The sequence below is a fragment of the Juglans microcarpa x Juglans regia genome, chromosome 3D, assembly GCF_004785595.1.
Source record: "Juglans microcarpa x Juglans regia isolate MS1-56 chromosome 3D, Jm3101_v1.0, whole genome shotgun sequence".
Lineage (NCBI taxonomy): Eukaryota > Viridiplantae > Streptophyta > Magnoliopsida > Fagales > Juglandaceae > Juglans > Juglans microcarpa x Juglans regia.
This window is the reverse complement of record NC_054598.1, coordinates 7,928,697-7,956,397: the sequence shown is the minus strand read 5'-3', so window position 1 is coordinate 7,956,397 and position 27,701 is coordinate 7,928,697. Positions and strand designations below refer to the sequence as shown.

General features: G+C 36.4%; 1 protein-coding gene across 1 annotated transcript; it reads right to left on the bottom strand.

The window, feature by feature from the left end:
* Nucleotides 1–1,101: 1,101 nt before the first annotated feature.
* Nucleotides 1,102–26,520, bottom strand: LOC121256102 (histone-lysine N-methyltransferase, H3 lysine-9 specific SUVH4-like). Its single transcript, XM_041156744.1, is given in 17 exon segments — nt 1,102–1,476; nt 1,957–2,193; nt 2,457–2,639; nt 2,933–3,038; nt 3,585–3,693; nt 3,696–3,743; nt 4,104–4,192; nt 4,375–4,424; nt 5,444–5,542; nt 8,343–8,441; nt 11,251–11,427; nt 11,742–11,851; nt 11,972–12,023; nt 18,264–18,332; nt 19,011–19,079; nt 25,715–26,198; nt 26,380–26,520. Coding segments are annotated over 16 exon segments (2,001 nt in total). The 5' UTR covers nt 26,105–26,198; nt 26,380–26,520; the 3' UTR covers nt 1,102–1,362.
* Between the last annotated feature and the right edge of the window lie 1,181 nt (nt 26,521–27,701).

Genomic DNA, 27,701 nt, shown 5'->3' with positions numbered 1-27,701 from the left:
CCTGAACAACCCCTCGCCAAAATCGAGACCGCCTTACTCCTTCACACACCGAAGAAATCTGTGCATTACCCACGTATTTGGGAAAAAAAAAAAAATTCCGCCCAAAGAGAACCACCCTTCAACAACTTCCAAGCAAATTTCATGAATAATTAAATTTGTATCTCAACCAAATCACGAATGCCAAGGCCCCGCTCCTTTACTGGCAAGCATATATTTCTCCAAAAAACCCAAGTTCGCTTCTTCATCTCACTAGAACCCCAAAGAAATTTTTAAAAAATACATTTCAGCTTCCCAAAAATTCCTTTAGGCAGGTTCATCACCAACAATAAATAAATGGACATACTATTAAGAACATGCTTGATAAGAATTATTTTTCCACCAAACGATAACAACTTACTCTTCCAACCAGCTAACTTTTTTTGCACCTTTGTCAACAATGGCTCAAACAATCTCAACATAACACACCCAATATGTAACGGAATCGGAATGCCCAAATATGTGCAAGGCCACACACCCTCTATAAATCCTGAAATACGTCTCAACTTCATTTTCCTAATAGAAACCTTCCCACCGTTCGCAAAAATCAGCAAATCATCGGCATACAATAAATGCTAAAACTAATTAAAATACTTAATTACAAAAAAATACTTGTGAGGGTGCGCGAGTGATACACACACCCCACAAGCATTAAAATACTTAACTTAGCCCTGTACAAAAGCTTTATGGAGCATCCTTGAAAGAAGTTCCTCTAAATAAAAAAAAAAAAAAGGCGAAAGGGATCACCTTAACGTAGCCCACGTGAAGGTTTGAAAAAACCTTTGCAACTGCCATTCAACATGACTGAAAAAACAGGTGAGGATATCGCATTAAAAATCAAGGAACGCCACTTGTCTGAAAATCCCAACCTCCACAACACCTCCCTCAAAATCAAGTTTCCCAACTCACATAGAAACGTGATATTTGTGCTTGTTAATGGCACAAGCAGAGATGAAAAACATACCAGAAAAGAAAAGAAAAATGCTAAAACATGTATGTGCTGCGTGTGTCTATATATATATATTAGTTTCTCCAAGAAGCGAACTAATGACGTTAAAATCAAAATGAGCAGAACGGTTGAAACTTTCTTTCAGACCAACGCATGTCATTTACTGAAATATGTCCTCAAAAGGGCATCAGATAACTAACCAAAATGGCAGGTGAGAAAATAACCACGACAAAATATTAGTCCCGTACTTAAAAGTTAAATACAGAACTAAGGTAAACTATATATATTGGACGGTAATATATATCCACATTTGACTTGGGGGCAGGGCACTACACACAGATGGGGATAAATAACTAAAATGGTGAAAGTTCGTCTGCCTAGTACAAACGCTTTCGACAGTCGCCTGCACCACAGCAGCATGGCATGGTGATTATTTTTCCATCAGGCCCAATAACACTATCAAGTTCGTATCCATAGTCATAAGTGAGTTCCTGTTTTTAACACGAAACACTGTCATACCAAGGAAGTTGTAAATCTATGCAAGCTAAAACATAAACTAAAGTTCAAGCTATGGACAGTCCCAGAAATATAGTATTTACAAATTATTAGCACGACAGACTCCCATAAGGATACCAGCCAAAAGTGTAACGTCCATGACCTACATCTAGCACAACAGATATTATAAGGTACGTGATGGTTCAAACACAGGTTGTAAGTTTAGTTACAATGTTTTTTCTATCTTAGGTTAGTTATAGGCAGGTTACAACTTTAAATCGAGATGTGAATATATTGACTATATAATAAAATATGAAAATAGCAAGTCCAGAGAGAGAGAGAGACCTTAACCTCTAGTCATAAAAAATACACAGAAAACACCGTGAACATGAGCCTTGATGTCCACAATTTCATTATGCTTCATAGGCACAAAAATGAGGTGGAAAAACTAAAAATAAATCACAAAGAACCTTTACCTGCATAGGGACTATGTCATCTGCAGCAAATAACATCACTCGGGCAAGTCTAACATCATGGTGAGAACTCAAAACACACTGAACAAAGAGGTTAGGCTCGCAACCATGATTAATGAATCTGGCAACATTGCCAGAAGCACCAGCATCTATGCAAAACTCAGGCTCACTTTCAGATATCTGGTCATATATTTCCTTAGCATGATTACTTAAACGTATAGATGCATCACATGATCGCCTCTGCAAAGAAAAGACACTTCAGATGAATACTTTGAAACTATATCAAAAGTGACCTAATATAATAGTTTCTGAATAAGATCATTCTATAATAAAATTGGATGGCAATAATTTTCCCTTTTTTACCATTTCTGATATACTTCAATTGACACAAATATAAAGCTGCCGTGTTAGAAAAATAAATTTAAACTGTTTAATACATCCTGACAAGACAGAACAGAATCGCACAGCCACAAATTCTAATTCCAATATAACTGTATTGGTACCTCTCTTCCTCCTATCCCGTTAATTGTTTGCCAGCAATCAATGTCAAATATATAGTCATTCCCTGAGATGCTGTCTAATTCGCAATTTTTCCTGAGAATTCCAACATATTCACAAACTGGTGCACCAGAAGGAATAAAGTCCCTAGACCTAACTGCCCAGCCTTTATTCTCCGTGCGATAGACCTGCTCAATGGAAAGAAAAAAGGTTTAGGCCTAGTTTGTTTTCAGGAAACATCTCATCTCACTTCATCATTACAACTTTTCCAAATCCCCACACAAAATAAAATAAACAATTTAACTTTTTCAAATCCCAAAACAAAAATAATATTAAAAAATATATTCTAACAATATTTTATTCAACTTTTTAACTTTAATCTCATCTCATCTCATCTCATCTCTGAAAACAAACGAGCCCTTAATCATCTGTCACATAAGCTACATACCAAGGAAAAATTACTAGATTTTGGTTAAATGACCTCAAGTTGGTACTTCATTCCCTGCTGAGAAGTACGATTGACACAATTCGGTCCACAGCCACATCTTGGACCACATTCGTACACAACATCCCTTGGTTCAACTAATCTGAAAGGAAACCAAGGAAAAGACATAAATGGTTCACACATAAAAGAAAGACCAAATTAGCCTGGTTTGGTTACCAAGATGATGAGAGTCATCTCATCTCATCTAATATAATCATTACAACTTTCTCAAACTCCCACACAAAATATAATAAACAATTCAATTTTTTCAAATCACAAAACAAAAATTATATTTAAAAAAATTATATTTTAACAATATTTTATTCAACTTTCAATTTTTAACTCTCTCATCTGTGTAACCAAACGAGAATGACTTAACATTAATAGTAAACACAAATCTTTAAAAATTCAACCGGCATGCTATAACAATAGAAAAACATGAAATGTGGCATGTTAAATAACAAAAGAAAGAGAACTGTGCATAAAATTGGTTATGGTGATTCATCAGCATGAGTGATAATTATTAAGGAATCATGTCTCTGGCGGTTATGGTGATACTTCCTTTCAAACCATCCTCTATATTAAATTATCTATTTTTCCATGGTTAACATTTCTGTCATTGACATCAAACCAATTGCACAAATCTCACCTGCCACCATCATGGCGCACATATGGGAAATCACCGCCATTAAGTCGAGCACAATAACACTTCTCAGCATTAGTACATTTTCCTTTGCAATTGCAACCAGGAGCATTTGGGGCATAGTTACATTGTGCGCAACTTGGATAGACCTGATATATTCAAACCCTGCAATTCCAGAAATTTGTCTGAATTACTGGAATCCATAATAGATACCACAAATTGTTTATCGGTATAGAAAAAAAGAGGAGCAAAAACTTTACAGGAGTAAAAACAGCAACACAGAAGGTGGACATTAAATGGTAAATATGTTAAGTGAATATGGAAGAACTTAAGGATAAAATGAACCTAAATTAAATTAGCTGTCCTTAAGATCAGAAGCTGCACATGATGTCCTAATGTCAACCAATGGAGCACACTTTATGAAGAAACATATAATTTCATATAACCTGTATGTTTCTCCATGACATTTCCTCTCTCTTATAATTACACAAACTTTTAGGCAAAATATTACATAGGAGAATTTACCGGAGGGTGCAACTGGAGGAACATCATTTTCGTTTGAAGCAGGAATACATAAATTTTCCTGACCACCACAGATGTCCTTACACACAAATCTGGAAATATAACCGACTTAAGTTCAAACATTGAATATAATCATTATGAAATATGACACACTCTTCATTATTATTATTATTATTATTTTTAAATAAGATTCTATCAAAGACCAAACAGCTGTAGCCCCAATCATGTGAAGTATTAGTTCATCATTAATGCAGTAGGCTTACAGAAGTCGTACCCATCTAATTCAGAATGACCTCTAGAGACTCGCTGCCGAGCAAAACTAACCTGATTTAAGAAGTGAAACTAGAAGTGAGAATAGTAGTACTATGAACAACAAAGAGGTTTCTGTCATTGATGGAATGACCAGAAAGAGGAATTAAGTACTTAAATATGATATAAATGCAGCCTAGAAATGCAAACAAAAGATAAATTCAACATACAACTAAAAAAGCATGCACAAAGAAGAGTCAAAACAAGAAACGTATAAGAACTACTAGTTTGAGTGTCAAGGTATCCTTAGGTATTCTGAGAATACCTCACTACTATTCACTATTATTCAATATTCTATCATTACTTTTTCACTGCTATTCACAGAATACCTCACTACCCAAACACAACCAAATCTCCGTTGCACTACCTAAGACAGGTACAGTCCATATATGCTAAAAGAAATGATAATTCTAAATCAAGATATGGAGACACAAGATTTCAAGTTTCAACAAAATCTTCAGGATCACTTGATAAATCCTATTTGTGTTCGTATAAATCATGTATGAAAATAAGAAAACCGGGACTCAGTGAAACTACTACAGATCATCTATAAGAAAAGGCACGAGAGAACAATAATTTGCAACAGCCCATTACAAGTTTACCTCCAGGTTATATATTTTTGAGGTTACAGTATCCACTCCATGCCCAGAGCACGCAGGTTTGAGCTTCCAGTTTATTTGAACCATTAAGTGCATGTGGGATACCAGACATGTTTTCAACAAGTATTTGAATTACAGTTTAAGATGAAATACTTAACTAGTCAATTTCGACATTCTATAAGTGACATTATAAACTGCAAACAAATTTGATTTTAATATTGGAGCTACCATATGCCCCAAAACCACGTACTGGATTGCTTAAAAGTGAAATGATTCCATAGCAATAAATCAAAGTGCTTATATATGGTTATTATCAACCAATATAGTTTCCATGTTCTCGATATGGCTAGATGTTCTTTCCTATCTATTTAGGTGGGAATTTTGGTTGTGTTTATACACACAGAGCACCTGAAGAAACTAACCAAAAAAAAATACCAGATTTGTGAGCAATTTGGGCTGTCCTTCAATTCGCTTTAAACGATACTTGAAAACAATAAATCCGGCAACGCCTCTCTCTTTCCAATAATGATCAACCTGAAAGACAAAGAAAAAGAGACAGAACACACACTTGACATTTGGTCAATATAAGAATTCAATAAGAATATAGGATTCAATATTAAGTAATTTCGCATATGGTGGATTGTGAGGAGGATGGTGCTTGAATGAGGTGAGTGGACCTCATGAAGTGGGGCTTTGGAAACACATCCGAAGAGGCTGGACAAACATCCACCGATACACACGTTTGGCAGTTGGGGATGGTTCCAGAATCAAGTTCTAGACTGATTTATGGTGTGGACATCGAGTCCTTAAGGAAGCTTATCCAACAATATACAGCATCGCATGAAGACAGGAGGCTTCAATAGCAGAACTCATGGATCTTTCTAGTGGCTCTCCCCAATGGAATATCATGTTCCTTAGAGCTGTCCAAGACTGGGAAATTGACATATTTATATATTTCTTTAATCTGGTGTATAATTGTAGAGTGAACGGAGGAACTTATATGATTTTGTGGTCACCATCCAAGAAGGGAAGATTTATTGTACAGTTGTATTATTAGAGCACTCCCAATGGATTCTTCATCCTATCCTTTAAAATACATCACCAAAATTCACTTTTTCTATTTCACATATTGACTTTTACAATATACCATACATCAGCTTATCTATTTTTTCTTTATATCATTTAAATATTATATTTTTTCATATATTTTATTCATTTCAAATAAAGTAAAAAGTAGAAAGTATATAAAGAAATGAATACAAAGTGGAGAGAAATGAATTAAATATTTACACAAGTGTGAATAGTGCTCCATAGATGTAGAGATGGTATTGTAGCAAACTGGATATTAGTTATAAAATACATAATCCATTGGATGGGCTATATTGAGCTATTTCCTTCACATTTTACAAAAACATGGGTTTTACATTACCCATTGGGAATGCTCTAAGTCCCTTATGAAACATGCTAGAAGACCATTCCCATGGAAGAACATGTGGAGGGCCAAGACCCCCCCTAAAAGCTTCTTCTTCTTCTTCTTCTTCTTCTTCTTCTTCTTTTTTTTTTTTTTTTTTTTTTTTTTTATGGACAACTTCATTAGGGAAGATTCTCACCTTAAATAATCTACAAAAACGCCAAATTATTGTGTTGGATTTGTGTTATATGTGCAAGAACAGTGGGGAGTTGGTGGATCATTTATTACTGCATTGTGACGTAGCCATGAGTTTGTGGAATGATATATTTGCTAGAGTAGGGCTCCATTGGGTGATGCCACGAAGGGTTATGGATTTTTTGGCCAGCTGGCAAGGCATCCGAGGTACCACTCAAATTGCAGCCATGTGGAAGATGATACCGATATGTCTATGGTGGTGCCTGTGGATGGAGAGGAATGGTCGAAGTTTTGAGAATCGTGAACGGACAATGGACGAGATTGAAACTTTATTTTTTCATACTCTACTCCATTGTCGATTGTAATAGACTTTAATGGCATGATTATGAACGTACATGATTTTCTTGTATTATTAGACACTCATGCATAGGTGTTGCTCTTGTATATGTTCCATGTACTTGGCTTCGCCTATTTTAATAAAATTCTTATTTACTAATAAAAAAAGTAATTTAGCACAAACTTTCCAATAAATAAAAAGTAATTTAGCATATAAACATATGAAGAAATATATAGTTTGCCCGTGCCTATTGACTTCATTAATACAATCCTTGAATACTAATAAAAAAAAATAGGTTCGTCAAAAGATAAATTGTATTCTCAAGCCGGTGTGTAGAGCACACCTAGTAAAGTGCCTACATGCCATAATTTGATTTGGAAGATAAATATTAAAATGTCAATCTTACAAATCAAATCTTACCATTTAAGTAATGTAGATGTTGTGCTTTACATACCGGCTTAAGAATAGAATAACTCAAATATTGTAGTTGTAAGATAAGATGAAACAACCCAAGAAAAGCTCTAGTCACATATGCACTATAACCCTAAAAAGATGAGTATTTTGAAATTTTCCTAGAATCACTTCTAAAACCCAGATTTACTTAATAAGTAGCAAATGGACTTAGCACCCATGACTACTTTTATAGAGTGTCCACTTTATGTAAGTTATCTATATTTTCAATGTGGTTCTTAGATTTTATATACTCCCCCTCTTAAGTTCTTGATGTCCCCGTAAAGGACATGTCATGCAATTCTCCTGTATCACACGGTTGGCCTAATTAGGTAGCTCTGATATAATATGAAACAATCCAAGGAAAGTGCTAACCACATCTGTGCTAGAACCTCAAAAAAGCCAAAGTCAAATTGAATCTTCCCTAGAATCACTTATTAGTAGCCAATGACTTAGCACCCATGACTACCTTTATAACCCACCCACTCTATATAGGTTATTCATATTCCCAAAATGGGATTGGAGTATTACAAATAAGTTTAGTCTACCATGCATGCATCCTAATTTATCCATTAAGAAATAAGGCATGAGCACTTACAATATGATTTTCACAACAAACATATTTATTAATTTTGGCAACTTAAATAAGGAATGTTGTTGCATGTGGTGAGAAGTATCAGCAGGTATGTGTATGATATGGAAGTGCCACATGTAAAAGATCTGCGACAATTCCCAATTCTCAAAATCCAAAATAGTGTAGAAAGAGTGGATATAAATTATATGGCCTAGATCTGTGCAGCCATTGAACACACAAAAATCATAAATATGAGCAGACATTAACAGTGTATTTTCAATTCACATTAAAACAATATCCATGGACTTCAAAAGTCTTATAGATTCTTTCATTACAAACAAAAATTATAATCATAATTATGTTGTACCTTGTACAAACCATCATATGTGTAAACTTTGCGAATATTACCACTAGCACATTTATGTCCACGGATCACTCGAACAGATACATCTTGATCCATGCTGTTCTGCAAAAGATAATTTTGTTTTCGAAGTATAAAAGATAAAACTACATACAATAAACATCAGTTAAGAAAAAACATCCCGCATTCCAAAGATAATATCATTCTAAGGTAAATGTTGGTAAAGATTTATCGAATTGCTCATTGCCAAACACAACTCAATAATGTGTACTTTATAGCCAATATACGTATCTCCATATATAAGTCAAAATTGCGATTAATCACAACTCATGGTACTATAAATAGCATTAGACTCTGTTCAAGTTTGCCTATACCCTAGCATTATATTCAGGGTTGTTGGCACAATTATATTCTCTTTGCTGAAACCATGGGTTCTAACTTAAGCATTTGCCAATTATACTACAAACTAAGTCGCTTAGCAAATCTATGATCGACGATACATTGTGCCAAATTGACAAAAATTCTACTTGTATGATTCACAACAACATAAGGAGTAGATCAATAGAAATGATACGTGAATTACTCTTATTTCCATCTCTAATGGTGTGGAGCTAAAAACAATCTTGCAACAACCCAAGGAAGGCCCAAGTTACATCTGGACCCATACTTCAAAAAGACTATTGAAGGTTACAATCAGAGTCCCTTGGAATCATTATAAAGGACTTGAACTTCTCGCTACCAAGTAATGTGGAGTTTCACTCAACACCTCCCTATACTCACTCCAATTTGGGATATCACAAGCTACCCCCCTAAAATTCCCGGCATCATCGTCGGGTCATTGCATCGTAGGTGGCATGGCCCAAGTCCCATACTTATGTATGGATTTGTCTCTGATACCATTTGTAACAATCCAAGGAATGCCCAAACCACATATGAGCCCATACTCCAAAAGGACTAGTCATGATTACAATTGGAGTCATTGAGAATCATTATAAAAGACTTGAATTTTTTTCCTCCCAAGCAATGCAGGATCCCATTCACCCCCTTCCTATACTCAATCCAAATTGGGATATCACAAATCCATTGCTTAATTTCTCTTAAAAAGTTATTCCCAAATTTTCCAAGTCCCCTTATTTCAATTGTTCGTTATACTCCATTTGAAAATTGAAATCAATTACTCATTTCATTAAATTGAAATAAATGGAATCTAAAATCAATGCCTTTCAATTCATGAAGACCAAAACTAGGAGTTCATCTTCAATTCATCAATGAAATAAAATGAGTTGATTATAGACTCCAATTTATTTGTTTGGCATGCACATAGATTGAAATATAACATAATTTCATTAAAATGAGTACAATCAAGCAGAATTTCCACCACCACTCCGGCTAAATGTTGATTTACCATGTAAACTTATGCTAGATATCTAAAGAAAAATACCTTATTACAATCAGTCATTTTAGACATTATAAAAATATGGGGAAATTATACTTAGCCACTCAAAACTATCATCCTTTTTGCAATGGCACCTCCAAACTACAAATTTCGTTACTTAGCACTCAAATTAGTTACTTTTATATCAATTTGCACCAGCTGTCAAATTCTGGCATAAAAATGGATGTAAAGTAGATCGCATGGCTCACACATGCCATGTATCAAATTAAAATGACCAGAGTGGCCCTATTGCCCAATATTAGTACCAATAGTGCACATAAAATTTGTCATTTTAAGTCAGAAAATGGCACATGCATGTCACTTGACCCCATTTCAATCCGTTTTGACTTCAAAATCGGATGATGAATGAAACTTGAAATATAAGTATTAAATTGGGGTGCTAACTACCAAAGTTGGTAGTTTGGAGGAGTCCTTGCAAAACAAGTGATAATTTGAGAAGGTAAAGCATAATTTTTTCAAAAATCAAAGAAAATTTAATCATCCACATATTTTTTACATAAATAAAAATAGAGTGAGAGAAGAAAATATGTGTTTTCAGGTGTGTGAAGGTAATTAATACATAAGGATAAAAGAACATAGATAATGATATCTTTTATGTTTGGCAAAAAAAAGAGTCTTATCTGAGATGAAATGAATAGGGAATCAGACCAATTTTGATGTGATCTGATCTTTTGTTCCCAGTTCAAATAAATTCTACACCACTCAGTTAACGTAAGTTGAGGTTCTGAAAAATGGTTGCTAATATAATTCAATAAAACCTTTTATGGGTTACTGATATATCTTGAGATATTAAAGTACAAAAACAAATCTACAAATTGAAAGTATCACTGTTTTCTCTAAGTCTTTTTACTTTGATGTAGTACTAATATAAAAAAGTTCGAATTGCTAAATAACTGCAGAAATGGATTGATAATAGTAAAATCCGACGACCTGAAACAGCTTAATATTCGGATCACACTAAAAATAACGCATTTCACTGACAAATATTTCAATATTCTATTTGATGGTGAATAATCCAATTTAATCTTGGCACATTTTGAAAATCAAAGCACGAAATAAACATATTAGTTAAAAAAGAATATTTCAAGAAGATCATTTGGAAATATAGAATGTTTAAATATCCCTATGAGTTTGGTAATATTTATTGCCTAAATAATCAAGGAAAAATTACAAATGCTAGAGAACATGATACATATAGAGAAACATGTTTTTTTATATATAAAAACATGAGAAGAGTTTCTCTAAATACACATTTGAATTTTAAGTACTTGATCAAGGATGAACTCAAAGGTCAGTAATTAAACTTGGTTTAATATTACTTTGACATGAGGAGAATAACTTATCAAATTAATCACCTGAAGAATGACCGAGTTAAATACAAATACTACCCGTGTAATCAAACAAAAACACTAATGAATATATAAGCAAAAAGTATAACTGTATTTTCATATTACACACCTTAAGAGCCAAATTACCACGACACATAACTTGATCTTTGATTTGACGTTTATTTCCAAGCAAATCATTTCCACCTTGACCCGTATACACGACTTCTTCAGAATTATCAACATCATCTTCATATTGGCCAGACAAGACAATTGAAACAGCAAGTGGCAAGGTAAAGTTCCTGTACTCCTGCAATAATCCAAGAGACAACTATAAATATTTAGGTTACAGACACACGGTGGATTGCACCAAGAAACCATGAAGATAATTTGTCGACAAAAATTCACAATCCACCAAACAAAGGAGGATCTAAGGCCTCTTTATCGATCACCATTATCTTGCCAGTATCATTTCCACATCCCATGCATCAAATTAGTAATTCATTTATCAATAAATATATTTTGAACTCTATTTTAATTCTCTTTCTAAAAGGAGTTAAAATTGAATAAGAAATGCAAAAAATATATATATAGAAATACCAGTAAATAAATAAATAGACACACCACCATTTTACAAGATTCTCCAATATAATCAATTCCACTCAACCAGAGTCCATGAAGACCTACTGCCACCATTTCAGCCCGTGAAAAGAATTGATGTCCAACGTTAATACCTGCATTGTTAAAAGAACATAAAATTATATTTTTTACACAAGTCATATAACTATTGATATCATTCATAAAGGACCAGATAGCAAATATCAACAGCCCAATAGACAACTGAATTTACAAACCCGGTAGATGACCTATTTTCTTAGGGTACAAAATTTTATTTGACTTCACCATCTGCCATAAATCACAAAGCAAGAGTAAGGAACCAAAGTAATAAGCATAGGTCAGATTACCAAAGGCTCCAATATATCAAAGTTATAAATGCTCCCATATTGAAAAGAAGAAGAATTAACCAGCTTCATTATTATATTCATTGCAATAATAAGAGCATGTGATGTCCACATGCAACAGATATATAGGAGTGGTTCCCCTCCCATTGAAACCCACCAGTTTCCTCCCATTCTAAACCCAGTATAAGATGTGTCCAATTTTGCACGTTGATCAACACTAATGGTCCAAAATCTTGAGCAATATCATTAGGTGAGGTTTGGATAGTGAGTTGAGATGAGATGAAAGTTGAATAAAATATTGTTAAAATATTATTTTTTAATATTATTATTGTTTTGAGATTTAAAAAAGTTAAATCGTTTATTATGTTGGGTGGGAATTTGGGAAAGTTGTAATGATTAGAATAGAAGAGATGAGATGAGTTGAGATCAACTCTGAATCCAAACGGGGGCCTTAGTGGATGAACAATCCCTAGATCTCTGTCTCTCACCCACACCGATGTTTCTCCTCCAAGCTCTCCCCCTTCGAAGGCGAATCAAAACAAACACAAATGCATATTTTAATTTCTGATCAAGCTTTCTCTTTCTAAACAGCAGCAATTTTTCCATATCAGTACATGCTGCTTATACAGGTCGAAGCAATATGGAAGATGGTCCTCGTCTTGTTTGTTGTGTGCAATTGTAGAGAGCAAAATAACCAAAGGTTTGAGCATTGTGAGAAGATTGAGGAACTCAAGGACTATTTCCATATCTGCCGGCTTGAATTGAAGCTATCTCTTGCCTTCAAGCCATCAGCAGCCCTCTGGTTGCACAGAAAGGGACTACGATAGCTGGCGACCTGTCATTTCTCAACGAGTTGTCTCCCGTCCACACAAAGGCGATAGCAATTACAAGGCGTCGATCTTAGCTGGGCTAACTCAGACACCCTCTTATGTTGCCAATACAGCCTTAGGAACACTTTCAGTTACAAACAAGGTCCCCTCTAGGGTCTTGTGCACTCTAGAAGAAGAGGATAGGGCTTTTTCAACTAATGAGTCAGTGGATAGGATCAAATTGCAGCTGGTATGTAAGGAGTTTGGGGTTAGCGCTCATTTCAATGAAATGGAGGATATTGGGGATGAACCTAGTCCTCTCTGCTCTCTACCTCCAACACCTTTTATGGTTTGGATTACACTCAAACTGGGTTCTTCGTAAGGTTGATGAAATTCGCCAATGTGTAGGGTTTCCCATGAAGGCTTCGAGGAATAGTTTAAAGCTCTCCTCATTGCCATTGAAGCAAGATAGACCCTCCCAACCAGATCGACAGATAAGAAAGCAAGAGATCTCAAGAGGCTTTCTTGTTCCATCAATTACAACTCGAGAAAGGAAGTGCCAGCAGAGGAGGCATAATGATAGGGCACATCTTGGTGCCTCATGAAGCCTAAGATTCTGTCATGGAATGTTCGGGGGCTAAATGACCCGAACAAGCGCCTACAAGTGAAGAACCTAATTCAGGAATGGAAGGTTGACGTAATCTGCTTGCAGGAGACTAAGTTGAAGATTGTTGACATAAATATAATCAGAAGTTTGTGGGGTTGCTCTTAGACGGGTTGGGTCTCTCTAGCTTCCAAGAGAGCCTTAGGAGGTATCATAGTGATGGGATAAAAGAGTAGTTAATATGACAGAGGAGTACGTCAGCGAATTTTTGGTGGCTTGTTCTTTCACAAATGTGGATGATGGCTTTAGATGGTGTTTTGCCTGAGGATATGGACCTAATGTCGACATCAATAGAAGGCTTTTATGGGATGAGATCACAGGCTTGTGCAGTTTGTGGGTGGCCCGTGGTCTATTGGAGGGGATTTTAACATCACCCTATTCCCAAACGAAAGGTCAGGGGACTCTAGTATCGGGCCAGCCATGGCTGATTTTTCATCCCTAATTTTTTAGCTGAATTTGGTTGATCTACCTTTGGCGGGAGGAGACTATACCTGGTCCAGGTTGGACAGATTTATTGTCTCTCCTTCATGGGAGGCCCACTTAACTAATTTATGCCATAAAACGTCTCCCAAGACTATGCTCCGACCATTTTCCCTCTTATTGGATTGTGGGGGCCTTCATGAGGGGCGAAGATACTTTAAATTCGAGAACATGTGGCTGAAAGTAGACGGTTTCATGGATAAAGTTAGCTCGTCGTGGCTGGGAAACTTAAAGCCTTGAAAAGTGATCTGAAAAAATGGAACAAGGAAGTCTTTGGGAACATTAATGACCAACGGAAAATTCTATTTCAAGAGTTGCAGAATTTTGATGAAAAGGAGTCTGACGGGGCTTTCTCGGATAAAGACAAGGCAAGGAAAAGGGTCGTTGAGGCTGAGCTAGAAAAAATACCCTCGTGGAGGAGATTTTTTGGAGACAAAAATCTCGGGCTCTTTGGTTAAAGGAAGGGGACAAAAGCACAAAGTTTTTTCACCAAGTTGCCAGCTGCCACCGGAGAAATAATGTCATTAAGGTTCTCCACTCGAAAGGCAGGGTGCTCATGGACAATGCAGAAATTAAGGATCACATTGTTAACTTTTATGCTAAACTACTCACAGAACAACACACTTGGAGGCCTAAGGTAGACAGGCTGGTTGTTTATTCAATAGATCCGGCAAGTGCGACTTGGTTGAAGCAAGCATTTGATAAGGATGAGGTACTTAACATGATAAGAGGGATGGACAAAGATAAGGCACTAGGCCCAGATGGCTTCTCAATAGCTTTCTTTCAAACTTGCTGGTATATTGTTAGGGAAGACATTATGAAGGTAATTCTTGAATTTCACTCAACCATGAAATTTGAGAAAAGCCTTAACGCATCATTCATTGCTTTTATTCCTAAAAGGGCAAGGTCGGTGAAGGTGAAAGATTTCTGTCCCATAAGCCTGGTTAGCGGGGTATATAAAATCATTTCAAAAGTCCTAGCTAATCGGATGAGCGAAGTCATGGGGAAGATCATCTCAAAGTCACAAAATGTTTTTGTCAAGTGAAGACAGATTCTTGACTTCATAATCATTGCCAATGAATGCTTGGCAATGTAGACTCAAAGTCAGCACCCCAGGTATCCTTTGTAAATTGGATATGGAGAAGGCATCCAATCACGTAAATTAGGATTTTTTGGCGTATATCCTTGGTAGACATGGATTTGGGGAGAGATGGTGTCAATGGATAAAATACTGAATCACAACTGTCAGATTTTTGGTCTTGGTAAAAGGCACTCCCAAAGGCTTTTTCAACAGCTTTCGGGGTCAACAAGGGGACCCTTTGTCCCCTTTCCTGTTTGTTTTATTAATGGATGTGATTAGCAGAATGTTGAAGGCAGTGGTGGATAGGGATATCATCTCAAGTTTCTCGATAGGAGGCTCATCGAATGGTTGTTTACAAGAATCTAACCTTCTCTTTGCTAACGACACCTTGATTCTTTGCGAGCCTGATCCCGACCAGATTCGCTCCTTGAGGGCACTATTGCTTTGCTTCAAAGCTGTCTCCAGTCGTAAGGTGAATTTATCTAAGTCTGAAATGATTCTTGTTTGCTTGGTTCATAACTTAGGCGAATTGGCTGCCATCTTGGGCTGCACGGTGTCATCCTTGCCTATGAAGTATCTCAACCTTCCTTTGGGGGCTCCTCATAAATTCAAGGCAATGTGGGATGGGATTGTCGAAAAGGTTGAACGTAAATTGGCAATTTGGAAATGGATCTATTAGTCCAAAGGTGGTTGAATCATCCTAATCAAGAGCATGCTATCTAATCTCCCAACATATTTCCCATCTTTATTTCCTTTGCCTGCAAGGGTGGCTAATAGATTGGAGAAGATTTTTCATAATTTCTTGTAGGAAGACCTAGAAGATGAGAAAAAGTTCCACTTAATCAAGTGGGAGAAAATCTACACCGCTCTACCTTGTGGCAATTTGGGGATTAGAAAGTTGAGAATCTTCAATTCTACTCTATTAGGGAAATGGCTATGGCGGTACCATCGGGAAGGGGACGCTCTTTGGAGGAATGCCATTGAAGTCAAATACGGGAGCATTTGGGGAGGATGGTGCTCTAATGAAGTAAGAGGAGCACATGGGGTGGGAGTTTGGAAATGTATCAAGAACGGATGGGTAGATTTCTCCAACAATTTCAGAATTGAGGTGGGAAGGGGAACACGAATCATATTCTGGTCCCCAATATATGGTGTGGTGATATCGCCTTGAAGAACGCTTTCCCTTCACTCTATAGGATCACACTAGATGAGGATGCTTCAATGGCTGATAACATGGTCACTTCCGCTGGTTCCATCCAATGGTTGGTAAGGTTTACTAGAGCTGTCCAAGATTGGGAGGTGGGAGAGCGTTACAAAACTTTACAGGGCGCTTTATGCACTGAACCTAAAAGCTGAAAGGGAAGGCTGGAAGCAAACCGGGAACAACAACTTCTCGGTCAGATCCTTCTACAAGGTTTTGTCGTCGCATTCTTCTATTGTTTTCCCTTGGAAGAGTATTTGGAGGAGTAATGTTTCACTTAAGGTTGCTTTTTTTAGCTGGCTAGCCTCCCATGGGAAAATATTGATTATTGGTGAGCTAAGAGAACGAGGATTCTTGATAATGGATTTGTGCTTTATTGTGTCAAAGCAATGGAGAAACAACGGATCATCTTCTTTTACACTGTGAAGTGGTCAAGGCTTTATGGGATAATATTTTCTCTAGGCTTGGCATTGCCTGGGTCATGCCTAAGAAGGTGGTTGATTTATTGTTATGCTGGAGAGGAATTCAAGGTAATTGTCAAATAGCAGTTGTTTGGAAGATGGTGCCTCTATGTTTAATATGGTGTACTTGGAACAAAAGGAATGGACACTGCTTTGACAACAGGGAATGGTCGATGGAAGGATTTAGGGACCTTTTCTATCATACATTGTTACTTTGGGCTTTAGCCATTTTATTGAATGAGACTAGCCTTACTGACTTTTACATTGATTTTCACAACACTTAGCTTGTAATTAGGTTCACCTCTCGTATACTTCCTGTGTACCAGGGCTATCCCTAATTACGCGATTAATAAAAATTTCTTACTAATAAAAAAAGAACATTTTTGGACTAGGCTGAGTCATGCCACAACTAGTGATGGAACTTTTTCATGTGTTGGAAAGTCAATTTCACAGTGAGTCAACCGAGTAAAGTTTGGCAGAAAATGATCTCAATCTGCCTAATGTGGTGTACATGGAAGGAAAGGAATGACCAAAGCTTCAAGGATTTTGTGAAGATTTTGGAGGAGCTTAAGGGTACGTTTGGATCCCAAACCCATCTCAACTCATCTCAACTCATATTATCTAATCATTACAACTTTCCCAAATTTCAATACAAAATATAATAAACAATTCAACTTTTTCAAATTCCAAAATAATAATAATATTAAAAAATAATATTCTAACAATATGTTATTCAATTTTTAATTTTCATCTCAACTCAACTCAACTCAGTTCAACATCCAAACGTAACCTAAGATTTTCTTTTTTAGAACATGTTATCATATGTTCCTCCAATTTTAGATTTCAAAATTTGATTAATTCGTTCTCTTTTTAACAAGGCATATATATTGTATTGTGCCTTTTTGGGCGCATTAACAAAATTATCTCACTTACCAAAAAAGAGCTTACAGAACTTTTATGTTCTTTTAATCTTTTGAGTTAGGTGTATCCACGTATATGCCTTGTGTACCAGGGCAACACCTATTTTAATCATTAGTAAAGCTTAACTTGCTCATCTAAAAAAATGGGTTGAAACAATGCAAATGCACCCTTGACAATGGGTTTCCAGCCATTATTCTTAGTTGTTCCATATAACTTGCCATTTATTTTAGTGAATTTTAAGCAGAAAATTGATAAATTGCTGGTGGCACGCGATTTCACCAGAACTTTGCAAATTTCACAGCTATAATACTGTAAAGTTAGGAATCACAATTTGGAAAGTTTAAATGCACCTCAGCCTGATAACAACATTTCTTATTTGATGTGATTTTAACATCATCGTATTTTTTGTAAATATAGCAGCAATATGGTAGCAATCAAACAAACTAAGAGCGTAACAGAGAAAGCATGTCATTTTCTTTGGTTAGCTAAACCATAATTCTTCAATGACCAAGGCTGAAAACTTTCTACCACGTGAAATATATGTACACGCATAAGCCAGTTACTTGCCTCGGAAATTGCTTTCAAATCAGGTCGCTTTGAACATCTCCTAAGAGAATCATCAGATGCATTCCTATTCTGCAAACATTTGTGGCATTAATGTAAATAAGCATGGAGATAAACGAACATCAAGAGACAAATCCAATATCTTCTGCTTTAATATGTGCATGGCACAGAATCACTAGAAAACCTATGGATCATTGAGCAGTGTAGGGCAGAGGGCTGGCGAATACATTATGAAATCTGAATGCAGGAATTGACAAATTGACAAGAACTAGCATTGAAATTGGAAGATCATAAAGAAAAAATCAGATAACACAATTACTACAGGGATAAGAAGGGATACAATGAATTATTCAGAATTTTAATAACAAATTTGATAAATCATCTCGACTACTAGCAAGGATGCATATCTCACATAAAAGTTGAAATGTAATTAATAATTCAACAGGATGGTTAGCATGTTTACACAAATGAAGAATTCAAACATAGTGTAACTGACTAAGCACATTGCATATGGAAACTAAGTAGTACAACTAAAGCCTGGTATAACAGCAGACTGTAAAGATTCAACTTCAATTTGTGCTTTCTCCAAAAGTTTCAATGTCTAACTTAGAAAAAGCATTAAAAGTGAGGTAGAGTGCAAGGCAGTGCAAAAACTAGAACTTCTTGAGCATATTGATCCAAACTTGAACAAAAAAAGACACCAATAAAAAGTAGAAAAACGAAAAGCAAATTGAAGTTCGAGATTCTCACATTATTGTCTAAGCCATTAGAAAGTTTCAGATCCTTATCCTTAGGCTTCTTGCACCTCTTATCCTCTTCCTGTGCATACATGGACAGACTACGTAAATAAAAAATGACTATCAAATTATTGAAGTAGACAAAACAGCAAAGTATTAGAATTTCGCAGATTTTTTTTTTTTTTTTTTTTTTTAGTAAAGAGATAAATTTTATTGATATGAATGAAATAGGCAAGTACCATATACATAGGAAGTATACAAAAGAACATCTAAATACATTCTAAGAGCGATGAACTAAAGACAAGAAATCATGAATATTATCCCCGTTTAATACAATAGCGGAAAACCAAAGCAATAAAGTACGTAGAAAAAAATTCTTCATCTCCTCTATTGTGCGTTCCTTGTATTCAAAACAGCGCGCATTCCTTTCCATCCAAATACACCACATGATACACAACGGAATCATCCTCCAAACTGCTGCCACTAGATGACTGCCCTACAATTTTCTCCAAAACCCATCAAATCCACCACCCTCATAGGCATTACCCAAGCAACACCAACCATTCGAAAGATCTCATCCCACAATACCCTTGTTACGTCACAATGTAGTAAGAGATGATCCACCGATTCTCCACTCTTTTTACACATGTAGCACCAATTCATCACTACACATCCTCTCTTCCTCAAGTTGTCTGTGGTCAAGATATTCCCAAGAGCGGCATTCCAAACAAAAAAAACAACTTAAGAGGGCACACGAGACCTCCAAATGTTCTTCCAAGGGAATGGAGTATGATCTTGTGTTGTCAAAAGGTTATAATATTCCTTAACTATACATTTCTTGTGATCCTTAGACCTCCACTTCAAGCTATCATGTTGTGCCATAGTAGTCCGCGAGGAATGTAATAGGCTAAAAAAGTCTGAAACCATAGATAATTCTCGATCATGAAAATCCCTATTAAACAGAATATTCCACTTATGCGAATCATGAGTAAATAACCGTGCATCCGCCACTGAAGCCTCCCTAATAGTTGCAATACGATATAAAGCCAGAAAAACCATTTCCAATGCATGATCTCCACACCACAGGTCCTACCAAAAACTAATTTGGTTGCCCTCACCGGCTACAAAGCGAATATGATTTTCAAAGAATGCCCACCACTTCTTTATAAACTTTCATACCCCCACTCCATACCCCCCTCTCACTTAGTTGGAACACCAACCACCCCAAACAACACCATATCTAGCGTCTATAGTTTCCTTCCACAATGATCCCTCTCCAAATGATATCTCCAAAGCCATTTCCCCAATAACGCTTTATTAAAGGTTCTCAAGTTGCAAACTCCCAACCCTCCATTCAGAACTGGGGCACACACTGTCTTCCAACTAACCAAATGAAATTTATTCTCCTCCCTTATGCCTCCCCATAAGAACGCCCTAAAAAGTCTCTCAATCCTATTCGCCACCCCTACAAGCATAGGAAAATGAGATAATAAATAAGTGGGGAGGTTAGTGAGGGTGCTCTTGATAAGAGTGAGACGACCCCCTTTTGATAAATACACCATTTTCCATCCAACCAACATTTTCTCTATCCTCTCTACCACCTCATCCCATATAGCTCTACTCTTAAAAGTTGCTCCTAACGAAAGGCACAAATATTTCATTGGGAAAGAGGACACCCGGCAATCCAAAAGACTTGCTAGACTGCGGAAATTAGGGACCTCACCCACCGAAACCATCTCAGACTTGCCAAGGTTCACCTTGAGCCTTGACACTACTTCAAAACAAAGTAACAATGCTCGTAGAGTTTGAACCTGGCTACCATCCGCTTCACAAAATACCAAAGTGTCATCCGCAAAAAGAATGTGTGAGATGATAAATGGGCCACAAAAGCCATTTCCTACCTAAAAACCAGATAAAAAACCCCCACCAACAGTAGCCTGCACCATCCTACTCAACGCCTCCATAACGATAACAAAAAGAAAAGGAGATAACGGATCTCCCTGTTGCAAACCGCTCAAGCTATCAAAAAAACCAGCAGGAATGCCGTTAACTAGAACTAAGAATCGGGAGTTGAAATACAATGACGCATTTATGAAATCCACCTATTCCCAAAGCCACACCTCTCAAGCAGGTACAAGAGGAATTCTCAATTCACATGATCATAAGTCTTCTCCATGTCAAACTTGCAAAGAATACCTTGACTTCCCTCCCGCAATTTAGAATCTAAGCTCTCATTTGCTATGAGCACCGAATCAAGAATATGTCTCCCACGAATAAAAACATTATGAGGCTTGGAAATAATATTTTCCAACATCGGACTAAGCCGGTTAGCAAGAACCTTCGAAATAATCTTGTAAACACTACTAACCAAACTTATTAGACGGAAGCCCTCAATAATCAAAGACTCATGTTTCTTGGGAATGAGAGCAATGAATGTCACATTAAGGGATTTTTCAAACTTCTGAAAAGCGTGAAATTCATTGAACACCTGCAAGACATCACATTTCACAACATCCCAACAAGTTTGGAAGAAACCTATTGAGAAACCATCAGGACCCGGCACTTTATCCTTAGTCATACCAGAGATGACCTTGAAAATCTCTTCTTCATCAAAAGGTCTCTCCAAGACACTCATATTTTGCAGATCAATTGCCTCAAAAGACAAAGCATCAAGCTTTGGCCTCCAAATTGCCAATTCGGTGAGAAGAGTCTCATAATAATGTGCAATGTGATTTTCTAGTTCGGGAGGAGAGGATATCACCTGAGTACCTGAATGAAGCGACTCAATAACATTGTTACGCCGATGTGAATTAGCTACTTTGTGAAAGAACTCCGTACACCTATCACCCTCTTTCAACCAAAGGGTCCTGGATTTTTGGCACCATAATGTCTCCTCTAACAACAAAACCCTTTCCAAATCTACCACAACCATGCCCTTCCTCAATAACACCTCCTCCGAGGCATCTCCCAATAGTTCCTTACCCTCTAACTTCTACAATTCCTCCAAAAATGCAGACTTTTGATTGTCAGTGTGACAAAAAACTTCCAAGTTCCACTTCTTCAAATCTTGTTTTAGAGCCTTCAGCTTACCTGCAAGAATGAAACTTGGAGTGCCACTAAACTGATACGATGCCAACCAAGCACGCACCATCTCTACAAACCCATTCACTGTTAGCCACATGTTCTCAAACTTGAAGTACCGGCAACCCTTGAGAATGCCCCCACAATCTAGGAGAATGGAAAAATGATCTGAACTAACTCTAGCTAACCTTTTCTGACTCTGGATAGTAGGCTTCCCATGAAGGAGAGACAAGGAATCTATCCAATTTCAACCAAGCCCAACCGTTAGACCATGTGTACTCGCCCCCCACCAAGGGAAGGTCCAGATCAAAGATGAATTCAAAGAATTCCTCCATGGCCATAGTATGCTGATGATGCCCTGATTGTTTACTAGGAAAGCGAGTAGTGTTGAAATCACCTCTCATACACCATGGCACATCCCATAAGGAGTATATACCCGCCAACTCCTCCCACAACCTTCGCCTATCTCTGTCCATGTTAGGACCATAGGACCCTACAAATGTCCATTCCCATCCATTGCTCACATTTTTGAATAAGGTCGAAACTGAGAACTCTCCAACACACTCCTCAAGTGCCTCAACCACTCTTTTATCCCACATTAATAACACTCCACCTGAGGCTCCCAAAGAGGCCAAATAGGACCAACCCACATACGAGCATTCCCATAGACTACGGACAATTCTTCTATCAATGAAACGCAACTTTGTTTCTTGAAGACACACCACATCACCCTTCCACATCCTCAATAAAGATTTGATATGAAGACGTTTATTGCTATCATTGAATCCCCGTACGTTCCATAATAAAATCTTAGATTTCATAAAAACTTAACTTGCCCCTCCCTTTCGATCTATCCCTTCCGCCACTCCCTTCCTTAACATAATAATTGATAGAACAAGTTAAATGTTTAAGTTCTCTATCCTGCTTTGTGGCTAATTTCGAACGGCTAGCTTCAATAGCCACGAGAAGAGCCATAAATTGTTCTTCATAACCTCCAAAAGAAACTCCAAAAATATCTTGTAGTTCTTTTACCTTCTTAAAAACCCAATTTGACGAGCAACTCCCATAATTAGAACTGGGAGGGAGTGTACACAGAGGAGTAAGAGCCCCCTCCTCACCAACACTCTCATTGGGAAGCAAAAACAATTCCGAGCCACCCACAAAATTAGGTTCACCACTTGAAGCCATATTTTCAAAAGAAATACCATCCCCAAATTTAATCCCATAACAAACACCCATCTCCAGTGATGGAGAGCCTAATGAAAGCCCCAGAAATGATAGCCCACGTTCCAGCGAGGTAGGCTGCACCGGCACAACATTTGGGCCTTCGACCACCATGCACGACTCAGTCTGCCCACTCTCCAACACCATCCCAAGTGACAACGACAGGAAATCATCTCTCAAGGTCTCCACCACTATTGGCTCCACCACTATCTCTCCATCCTCCAGCTCCTCCTGTCGGAGTAACTCTACCGGCGAATGGTCGACAGAGACCGGCAATCTTTTCTATGCCGGTGGGGATGCCGGCAAAGTACTTATCAGCGCCAAGGGAGCCTGACTCAGCTCCTGGCCCAAGATATTGGCAGACGCCCAATAAATTGCCCTCCAGGCCTTCTTTGGGAGTGCGGCTTGGCCCATCCCAAGGCCCATCACTAAATTACCCGAAGAACAAGGCCTACTCTTATGGCCCGTTACTTGGCCCAAGTCAGTCTTCATCTCTGCCTTGCCCTTGACGCAGCGTTTCAAATAACTAATTTCCTCTAACACGGCTCCAACTTTTTCCTCCAAACCAACTAGCATCCTCAAGTAAGTTTCCTCATTTGACCCCAACAGCCTGCTACCTTCTCCCCCATGCCTCTGCGTGACCTCTGAAATGGGCACGCCTGGCACCACGGCACTCACAGCTCGAGGCAGTACCTTCTTCACTTGGAGCACCTCACTATACGACCTTGCACCTCCTACCGTCGAGCACCACCATCTCCTCTGGTCATCTTCGAGTAACCTGCCTAGGCATCAAGAGCCACTATGTTTCTCATGCTCGAAACAGGGGAGGAATGGAGCTCCATTAATGTATCTCCAAAGTTCCTCCACCCCTCCCCCTTCCTCCCTTCCGGGACCACTATCAAACCTCTCCTCTTATCATGACCAAACTCTGAGAGGGAGATAAAACTGCCGTTGTGGTTACGTCCCTTACGCACCATTAACACAGTATCTTCTTTTCTACGAGTTCTCAAAAACTCATAGGAGCCCAATGTCACTGCACATTCCCTCACCATAGAGCCTAGCCAACCCAGGGCTTCATGATCTAAGGATATGTATTTCACTACACGGCGACTACTTTCTATGATTCTCCACCACCTTCCATTCTCCTTTTTGAACTCGAATAACTTATGGTCAATAAAAACCTCGTTGCACAGCCCCATCTAAGCCAACCCACAACGATAACCCAAGCTGCAGTGATACACTAATCTCCACACGGAGAAAAAGCCATTACCGAATCACCACCAACAGTAAGAAAAAACCAAACAAAACATAAAATGTACGGAGATGACAAATTTAGGAGAGAGAAAATTTTTTCCTATTGAAAATTGTGCTTAACTATAGAATTTTGCAGATATATTAGCCTTAGGGCTCGTTTGGATTGTTATATTTGGGTAGTAAGGTGATCTCAAATATTCTGTGAATAGTAGTGAAAAAATAATGATAGAATATATTGAATAGTATGTGAAAAGTAATAATAAATAGTAGTGGAGTTTTTTCAAAATACTCCACTACCCAAACTAACAATTAATATCTCAAAACTATGTGAATAGTAGTGAAATGGTTTGCAAATAATAGTGAATTGGTTTGAGTTAAGATGTTTTATTGGGTTTTGGAAAAAGATAAATAAGATTTTGAATAAAAATATTTAAAGTTAAAAAATTGTTTAAATATTATTTTAAATATTATTTTTGTTTTGAAATTTGAAAAACTTATATTGTTTTTTGTATTTTGTTTGGAAGTTTGAAAAAATTGTATTAGATTTTGTTTTTTGATAATGATTAGGTAATGATTAGATGAAAACGTTAAAAATTTGAAATTGAAAAGTGTTTTGTGTTCGGATAATGTTTGGAAAGAAAATTATGAGAAGTTTTTAGAATATTTGAGAATACCTCATTTTACCCAAACAAGGCAGCAGCGAAGGAACTTGCAAAATTATCTATCCACACTAATCAATTACAGAACATATTGGTAAAACTAGAAGGGAAGAGATGCAATAAAGCTAGTGTGGAATAGATAATTTGCAAGTTCCTTCTCTAAAGCTTTTATGAATTTAAAGATTAAAAAACCATAAGAGCATGATAGCAAGTGTGGAATAGAATCATAGATAATATGCGTTATCTAATATATCAAAATAATGCTGCCGAGGGCCTATGCACCTCCGGGATTAGTCGGGATACTGTTCTTGGACACTCGGTGCCAATCAAAATATATATATCAAAATAACGTGTAATAGCTTTTATTAATTAAAAAACAAAAAAAAAAAACATAAGAGTTTCTATCATTTGAAATATTAAATAATAAATAAACCTGAAGGCAACTTTACCACAATCACAAATAGATACATACATTGACACGCATTATTATAATAATCACCTGAACAAAGCGAAGATAAAACCTGTTAAAAATTCTAAGTGTCCTTTTCACGCTTGCAGAGCTTTTATTCAAATCATCAACTTGAGGAGGGCAACCAGAGTTACGACCTGTCCTCGTATCACTTGTACAGACAATGTCTTCTACAAATCCCGCTTCAGTCATCTTCTCGCTAACTTGATCTTTAAGGCCATCAGATAATCTCTTTCTCTTACAACCACCGAGAGGCTTTTGATCCACCAGTGTCTTTTGAAGCCTGGGACTAGCCATTCGCTGTAATTTTTGTAGTCTTGGGCTACGTCGCACCGGACTCTTCGGTTCCATTTTTTTACCACATTGCGCAACATTCTTCTTCGCCGCAATATTACCACCAGAATCCTTTGCTACGACCATTGATTATGTAGAAAATCAAGACCAGAATTCAGAAGAGTTCCACGTTAATCTGGTTCTTGATTTGATATATAACAAATTACTTCAAACAGCTGCTCTAACTTGCTCCAATTAAATATAAAAAATAACAATCAGAAATGTCAAAAAAAAAAAAAAACAAATTTTTTTGATAGAAAAATGTCTATCTATTCTCGAATCGAGATTAGAAAAAAAAAATCAAAACATTTTATTAACACGTTCCTCGGAAAAACAAGGAAGAGAAAAGTCAAGATCGGTACCTGTGGAACGAGAGAGAAGAGTGCCGTGCGGGTGAAGAAACCTTAAACTCTAGGGTTTCTTATTTATTTTTCATGCATAAAACTTAGATGACTGAGAAAAGGAAAAGTTTTAAGGCCGGCCAGCAGCGGGAAACTCTCGAGAGTAATGTTACACACTCAGGCGTTACGTTCCAAATTTGCTTCGATTCGTCTAACCTCATTTTTATAATTTTTTTAAATTTTTATATAAAATATAATAAATAATTTAACTTTTTTAAATTTTAAAACAATTTTTTTAAATTTTCAAACAAAATATAATAAATAATTCAATTTTTATTCTACTATTCTAATAAATAAAATTTCACAAACAATTTGTAATAAATAATACCATTTTATTGTACTTATAAAGTGGTATTATTTTATATGATATTTTATAATAATATTTTTTATTTTAAAATATAATTATGAAATATATTATAAAAATATTATATATTTATCATTTTTCAAATAGCAATAGCTAGTGAAAAGAACACAGACCTGTTAGGTGGATCCTATTTGTATTATTTAGGTGGGATTTGAATAATGGGATGAAATGAAATGATTTTAAATAAAAATTATAAATTGGATAAAATATTTTTTATTAATATTATTATTGTTTTAGAATTTGAAAAAGTTAAATTGTTTATTGTATTTTATGTAAGAATTTATAAAAATTATAATGATTAGATGATATGGGTTGAGATAATTTTGGTATCCAAACCTAGCCTTATTGAATTTTAATATATAGTTACTAAAATTTTTTGTATGTTTTTACATAAATGCGGGCTTGTTTGGATAGTAAAATGAAATGGTTTTAGATAAATTAAATAAAATATTTTTAAAATATTATTTTTTTATATTATTATTATTTTAAAATTTGAAAAAATATAATTATTTATTATATTTTATATAGAAATTTAATAAAGTTGTAATGATGAGATGAGATGGGTTGTAAATATACAAACGGAGCCTTAATTTTTTTGGGTTTTTCATTAGTAGGCACTTTTTAAAGAAAAATTATATTCGTCGTCCCTACATATCACATATTATATTATTTTTTATTTTTTATTTTTTCTCTTACTAAATATATGGTATATAATCTATAGATGATGAGCATAAAAGTTCAATCAGTTTTAAAAAATAAATTTTAAATAAAAATAATAATAATAAAAGTATGGTTAATACGTGAGTATAACTAACAACGCGCCTTTTAAAAACATGCATTCGGCGATCACCGAGAACTCCAACGTTCGACCTCATGTTCCCTATCTCGATATCAAAATTCACGTTATATCTCTGATACA